This window comes from Sorex araneus, chromosome 4 (genome assembly GCF_027595985.1).
Source record: "Sorex araneus isolate mSorAra2 chromosome 4, mSorAra2.pri, whole genome shotgun sequence".
Taxonomy (NCBI): Eukaryota; Metazoa; Chordata; class Mammalia; order Eulipotyphla; family Soricidae; genus Sorex; species Sorex araneus.
Genome location: NC_073305.1, coordinates 58,611,370 through 58,619,483, shown reverse-complemented (window position 1 = coordinate 58,619,483; position 8,114 = coordinate 58,611,370). Strand labels below are relative to the sequence as shown.

The following is an 8,114-nucleotide window of genomic DNA, read 5'->3' as shown; positions in this document are numbered from 1 at the left end:
GGAGGGGATGTGTCATACCCAACAGTACTCTAGGGCTCTTCTTGGCTCTGTACTTAGGGTGACCCTATGTGGCCCTGGGGATTTGAACCAGGGTTGGTCAAGTACAATGCAAATTCCTTACTACCTACTGTTTCTCTAGCCCTACCACTGCTGCTACCACTGCTGTTCTTGATAACTGATTTACCATTCTGAGAAGGAAGAGAGATTAACTTATTCATAGAACCCTTGGAGCTAATTGAAAGAATTTTCAATGAGCGGTGTAAGGGGACAGAAGAGTTGACTATGGTGAATTAGAGTGTGTGTGTTACTTGTGAGACCAAAATTTTAAACTGTTTAAACCTGCATCTTAATGTAAAATGTTTCACATTCTAAATGAGGGTAGTAAACAGTATGAATTTAGAAAATTGCAGTCATATAAAATATCTGAACTGAATATGATTTATAAGCTAAAATATCTATGAACTTAATATGATTTTTAGGTCAAAAATTGTGACTGTTGGTGTATTCTTGTAATGAGTGTTGAGACCCAATGAATATAATTTTTGGAAGACTAAGGTTATATCATCAGAGATATATGGGGTTTAGTTTTTGCAGGGGGAGGTGTAGTAGAGGGGAGAGTGACTATACGCAGTCCTGGGGATTGAATCAAGGTCTGCCTCATGCAGGCAAGCTTCTTAACCTCTGTACTATCACTCTCTGACTCTAGATGTATTTTTTTTTTATTGTTGTTGTTTTGTTTTGCTTTTTGGGTCATACCCAGCGATGCACAGGGGTTACTCCTGGCTCTGCACTCAGAAATTACTCCTGGTGGTGCTTGGGGTACCATAAGGGATGGTGGGGATCGAACCCAGGTCTGTCGCGTGCAAGGCAAACGCCCTACGGGCTGTACTATTACTGCTCTAGGCCCTCTAGATGTATTCTTTAATGGTGGAACTGGTCTTCAATGTATCATAGGAAGAGTTAATGTATTATTTCCTACATTCCAGAGATAGAATAAAATATCCGCACTTTTATCTCTGTATTAGGAAAATTTGGGCTGTTTGTAAAGAGTTAACTCTTTTTAAAAAATTTTATTATTTTTTAATGAATCACCGTGAGAGTTAACAGACTTACAAACTTTCATGATTACATTTCAGTCATCCAATGATCAAGTACCCATCCCTCCACCAGTGCCCATTCTCCACCACCAATGTTTCCAGGTGGAGGGATCCTGCCACCTCCCCCACTTCCCCCTGCCTCTGTGGCAGGCACATTCCCTTTCACTCTCTCTCCTTTTAGGTGTTATGGTTTGCAATACGGCTACTAAGTGGCCATCATGTTTGGTCCATAGTCTACTTTCAGTACACCTCTCCCATCCTGAGTGAGCTCTCCAAGCATCATTTATTTGGTAGTCCCTTCTCTATCTCAGCTGCCTTTTCCCCCAGCATGTGAGGCCAGCTTCCAAGCTATGGAGCAATCCTCCTGGCCCTTATTTCTATTATTCTTGGGTGGTAGTCTCCCATTATGTTACTGTATATTCCACAAATGAGTGAAGTTGTAATGTTAACTCTTGCTGTGGAGCCACTAGAAATGCAGTGAATAGTGGACCAATGCTATCAAATTCAGTATCTCTATTTGGAAATGTCAAAATTTCTTGTTAATAGAAATAATTGTAGTGATATTATATGTTTGATGTATATCTTTTACAATAGTTTGGCCAGGACATGTCCTTAATCCTTTATCATTAATATTAAGGAGAAGTTATATTTAGTTTATATGCTTGAGAATGCAAGCATATATATATATATAATATATATATATATAACTTAGCAGTTGATCCATAAAGTGAATAAATTTTGATCCAATAATGTAGGTGAAACTTTATTTTGTTTGCTCTTAAGAGAACTCAGAAAAATAATTGGTTGCTGCCTATATAAAGATGACACCTAATATTAATTCTACTATTATGAAAACTAAAATGAGAAGTTAGTCTTTATAAATGTGATGTGTTATTGGAGATTGACTAACCCAATCTCATTGAATATAAATATTTTCATAGAAATGCTCACACTAATACATCAAAAACCATACTTTATTTTATGTATAGCAATACAATTTACATATTAAATAACACTATAATAGAATGATTTGATATAGTTTAACAGAAGAATAAAGGGAAAATTTTCAGGTTACAAAACCCCTCCCTCTGAACAAATAAAAAAAAACCACCACCACTTTTTCAATGGGTCAATGCAACAAATGTGTTCAGTGACTAATTGTCTAATTCCTATTGCACGAATGATCAATGGAATTTAAAAAAGAAAACCCAACTTTCACAATCACTGCCTCAAAGAAATAACACATGTTGGATTCTTTTGGAATGCAAAGATGGTTCTTGCTACTTCAATACACAGAAAGTTGAACTCACATATCCACCACCAAAAACCACCCTCAAACAAAACGCAAAAAAATCCTCAAAAAACAAAAAGGAAACCCAAAAACCAAACAAAAAAAAAAACACTATGACAGAGTTGAAACTAGAAAAAAATTAGCTTTATATGAAAATATAAAATTCTATGATTATATACCATAGATACAAAGTTCCCAGAAGATGCTTATCTAAGCAACAAAATATTTACAATTTTAATGATTTTTATCTATTTCAAAATGAAGGGAAAGAAACATGAGTCCACATGAAGGCTGAATTTTTTTCTCTTATTTTTTTTAAGAAACAATGGCTGCTTGCTAGTTTCAAATGTCCTAACAAAAAAGGAGTCACTACCCCAAATGTTGGAGAGTTGCGACATTTTACAAAATTGACTGTCTCCTTTTCTGGAGATGTTTATTTTTTAAAACTCAAGATATTTTTCTTGAAATTAATTATCCTCTGTAGAAAATGCTTCCCTTTGCAAATATTTAACAAAAATACTAAAAACAGTTTAACAGCTAAGACAAAGTAGAGGCCAAATATTATTACAATTTCTTTCTATTTGTAGCATGCCTTCTTTCTAGAGATAAGTGAAGCCAATAGTATATGTTAAATGGCAACTAAGGGAAAGTGCAAAGGGGTAAGTTGAATTACAACTATTTTGGAAAAAAAAAGCAGGCATTTTCCCTTCATATAAAAACTCACTGGCACCATTTGAACATAAACTTTTGAACATAGGAGTTGGAAATGCATTTTTCAGTATAACTGCTAAATTCTTAAGACAAGCTACATTCTGATTTTATTTTTTAAATTATGATAAATTTGGGTATTTTTTTGCTTAGAATTAGCAATATGTATCTTTGGTAAGTTGGTAACTATATTTTAAAATTTAAATACAGTATATATGCATTTAATAAAAATTTATAACAAGGCAGTTGTGCTGTATCTTTATAAAATAATTAAGGTTATTTGTTAATTTCAATATGTCATTCTGGTCTTCAAACAGCTGGACCTCAAACACTAGAACCTTGTTTGATCTTATTAAACTCTTCAATTTGCAATAATGTAAAAGCTCCAGGGTGTAACATTGGGAAAACCAATTCAGTTCAACTCGTATTTGAAATTCAGAAGTCATTTTACATACATATATATGTGTGCATATATATAATATTGCGGTTTTGGATCTAATGAAGAGTTCTAATAGGAATGAATTATTTTTTTCTGATGTCCAGCATGGCCACTTGGTTACCACTGCAGTTCAATTTTGTACGTGTGCATTTTGTTTCTGAATGAACAGACCTAATTTCACACACCTAAAAAACATAAAATAGCACACACTAACTTGCAATAGCTATTTCCCTTCCCCCTGAGTGCAAGTAGTAATAACCTTATTATATAGTTAAGCAATGTGCTTAGGTTTCAAAGAAAATGAATGCCATCTTTGAAACTATCTGCCTCTGGAAAGATGCAAGCATATTTTTGCCAATAATAAATGAAGGATTTCTTTCATTTGTTGAGGATGGAGGAGTTATCCTTTATTGAGGATGCACTCAGGTGAACATGAAGAGCTGCCAAATACAACTATCCTTCGTCAAGTGTGTTTGGACCATTTGGACAAGATAGGCAAATAGCCATTGCTTAAAGTTCAGTGGGTCAGATTTTGTGGATTTTGGTTCATACCTGCTACAGGCGCACAATTGCTCAGAGAACTTCTAAACCATCTTTCTAATGTTTCTGTCCTGTTTCTTTCCTTCTTATGTCATTATTCTAACACCCACGTAAGAGATAGTCACAGAATTGTGTTGGAGGGTATGCATTTCCATGAATTGAACCCTCTGTATATAGTACAGAAGAAAATATCTGTCCTTTGTCTTCTTGCCAACATTTACTTACATTAAGCGGGGGGGGGGGGGGAGCCTCACAAATAGATGCCTTTACTGAGATACTTCAAGTTGGACATTACCTGAATGTCCAACTTGAATATTAGGTTTGAGGGGAGAATCCACTATGCCAACTACTGAGAAGAGCTCTTTCTAACACTTTATTTGACTAAAACAATCCACTTCATGGTATGAAATAATCTACCTCTTAGAATATTCTGAAACCTTCTCCCTTCCTGATTCCTCTTAACCTTGTGGCAGTCTTAGTGATCCTAGAGTCAAGATTATCCCTTAAGCTAGAATTTTCTTGTGTCACCTCTGGTGGAATAGAGGGGCAGTAAAGGTATATCTGTCATTTACCACTTGCAGTTTAGCAAACTTAGCTCACCTGCACCCCTTTTTATCAAGCCTGGTTTACAAGGTTCATGAAAAGTGTTGCTTGTTGTTCAAACTATGTGATGAAAAGATGAAATTAACCCTGGCAAGTCGCATAGTTCCTGAAAATGTTGTTGACTTATGTTGACCTATGCACCTATGCATTGAAACTCCTGGATTTGACCTGTAGCCTCACTTTTTAGCAGTCCAGGTCTGTCAGCACTACTTTGACAAACCAGAGAAAGTCGGCTCAAGAGAAATAGAATCTCAGTGCTGATTATCACTAGTGTTTTTAACATCTATCCAGATAGTATGATAGTCAACAGGATGGATTTTTTGTTATTGTTGTTATTGATGTTTATTAATGTGAAAAATGAAGCCATTTTTCTTTGTAACAGTTCCTATTCTGGGGATGATTTATTGAAGTCATCCCTTAAAAAGCAAATATTCCACAGAAGCAATTGATCTTAGCACGTAGCTTATTTTCCTAAGTGAAATAACTTTTCTTGTGAATGCTTTACTTTTTCCTTTAAATACTGCATGGTGACTGTAGTTTCACATATTAAGCCAATTAACTTCTTTGGGTTCTGTGTAATCATTTACTTTTCAGAAGTTTATCTATTTTTCAGGTCAAACCACATGAAAGCAGACAAATCTGTCTTCCCCTTTAAGTGTCTTTATAGCCTCTGACTCAAGATTCTAATTTTCTTTCTCCAAATCAGATGTATACATGTGTGGGAGTCTAGACAAACCCAAGACTTTTGCTAATACAGTATTTTCAATTTAATCTTAAGAAGAATGTATGTAATTATAGAGATTCATCATGAAACATTTGGCAAAAATAGAAAATGTTAACTATATAGGTAGTTTTTATTAGGTTGCTATATGAATAATAGGAATTTTAAACAGAACTAGACTCAAAATTAGATATCTGCAATATCTTCCTTTATCTGCTGTGAGGTATGGTATAAAACTAGGAAGCATCCATGTAGAGTCACTAAAGGGATTCATAACTCAGTTGTATAAGGTATTGCCTTCTCTGTAAAAGATAGCCCTGATTTTGGGGTGAGGCTATTTCAGAGTCAAATGGAAATAAAACACAATGTCCACATAGCTACTGTGAAAACTGTAACACAGAGATATCCTTTATTTTGACACAATTGGGCATTTTTAAAAAGCTTTGAATATAAGTTTGTAACTAATAAGTGATGTTTACATGAAGCAACTCTTAAGCCTTCTAATTGCCTAATAGATATATCTTCCATCATAAATGGAATGATTTCAAGGCCATGATACTGATAGACCTTAGTAACTCCCAGTAGCCTGCTTTTCTTGAAGAACAATGCTTAACTACTTGGTTAAAATACAGAATGCATACATTATTGAACAGTGCCTTAAAAAATAGAAAAGAAGAGGGCTGAGGAAAAGTAGTACAGCATTGCCTGCTAGTAGAATGCAACTGCTTTAGCAATATAATAAGAATGATGATAATAATCATAATAAACTCAATATTCACTGTCATAACAAAGACTTTCACTGTACTGAACTAAAAATAGCATGTGTGTTGTCATGGAATGTCACATCGGGGTTGCTTTAATATTAGATTATAGGCAGTAACACTGATCATATAGTGCAAACTAGGTAAAACCGCGTTTCACTGTGAAATGAACAGAGGTGCAAATGCTCAGTAGGATACCATTAAGACATAAAATGGCAAAAAATAAATATCAAAACTTTTATCAGTGTAAAAAAGTAACTGGGTTATTGTATAACCTAGAGTCTGGCAAAAAAGGCCTCAAAAAAGTTCTCAGTCTTCCGAAGTTTTACAAATTACGTGCCCTTTCCGGATTTCAATCACACTAGAGATTCCATACTCTCGGCGGGGTCTGATTCATCAGCAATTAGAACAGCACCATTTTTGTCCACTGCCATGGGGCCATTTCCATTTTCTTTAGTGCTGACCAAGCTGAGCATTGCTTTATAGACAAACTGGTATTGTTCCTAAAAAACAAAGAGGAAGACATTTCATTTTAATTTAATTTTTTTCTTTTGTACATTTTTTACCTTTCTACAGGACTGGAATGATAGCACAGCGGGTAGGGCATTTGCCTTGCATGCAGCCGACCTGGGTTCAGTTCCCCCATCTCTCTCGGAGAGCTGGCAAGCTACCGAGAGTATCCCGGCTTCACAGCAGAGTCTGGCAAGCTCCCTGAGGCATATTCGTTATGCCAAAAACAGTAACAAGAAGTCTCACAATGGAGATGTTACTGGTGCCCACTCAAGCAAATCCATGAACAATAGGACGACAGTGCTACAGTGCTACCTTTCTACAATTTATAATTTTTTTCAATTTCTTTTTAAAAAAGGGAATCACTGTGAGATATACATTTAGAAAGCTGTTCATGATTGGGGTCAGTCATACAGTATTCCAACACCCATCCCTCCACCAGTGTCCATTTCCCACAACCAGTGCCCCCAGTTTCCCTCCCACTCTCCTCTATGCTTCTCCCCCTGACTCTTCCCGCCACCCCCTTTTTGGGCATTATGATTTTCAATACAGATACTGAAAGGTTATCATGTGTATCCCTTTACCTATTTTCGACACTCAGCTCTTGTCCAGAGTGATCATTTCCAAATATTGCTGTCATACAGGCCCCTTCTCTATCCTAACTGCCCTCCACCCCCTCACATCCCCCCCAGTCTTCCTTCCCCAAAGGAAGACTCTGTTTTAAGCACAGAGCAGCTTGATTCTTTTATCTAAGCTGGGAATACTTATTAAAAATCAGTCACTGTTAAAAACATGCTTGAGAAATAGAACACATTTGTGCGAAGAAACATTCAAAAATTGTTTGAATTCTTTCTGTTTTTGGGTCACACCTGGCAATGTTCGGGAGATACTCCTGGCTGTGCATTCAGAAATTACTCCTTTATTTCTGAGGTGCTTGGAAGACGATATGGGATATGGAGGACTGAACCTTGGTTAGGGGTGTGGAAGACCAAAGCCTTCCTGCTCTCTCTCTCCAGTCCCCCAAAATTGAATTCTTATAATCCAGAACCTTATATCTTTTTCATCTGTTATTGTGGAACTAATTTTTCCCCCGTTAGCCATTTCTTTACTGTTTGCTCTAGATCACCTCCACACGCATGCACGTGCTAAGCTCTCTGGACAGATCTCTCCTAGCATTTCCCTCGCCACCTGGAAAAACACCGACTCCTCTTCAAATTTCATATCACCTTTGTCTTCCCAGAGAGAGCTACATACTTCTTTGTGCTATTATAACATCTTGTTTATACTTCTATTAATGTTCATCATTAGTTTTCTCTTTTTTTTTCTTTTTTAAATTTTATTAAATCACTGTGAGATAGTTACAAGCTTTCATGTTTGGGTTACAATCACACAATGATCAAACACCCATCCCTCCACCAGTGCACATTCCCCACCACCAATATCC

The 8,114-nt window shown here is 36.2% G+C and overlaps 1 protein-coding gene across 3 annotated transcripts in view; it reads right to left on the bottom strand.

Moving 5' to 3' along the window:
• Positions 1 to 2,053: 2,053 nt before the first annotated feature.
• Positions 2,054 to 8,114, bottom strand: part of PTPRG (protein tyrosine phosphatase receptor type G) — a 798,688-nt gene continuing 792,627 nt past the window's right edge. For all 3 annotated transcript variants that reach the window (XM_004616469.2, XM_055134736.1, XM_055134735.1), the window contains one exon: positions 2,054 to 6,663. In XM_004616469.2, the coding sequence (XP_004616526.1) occupies positions 6,517 to 6,663 (147 nt within the window). In that variant the 3' untranslated portion in view covers positions 2,054 to 6,516. The remainder of the gene's footprint in view (positions 6,664 to 8,114) is intronic.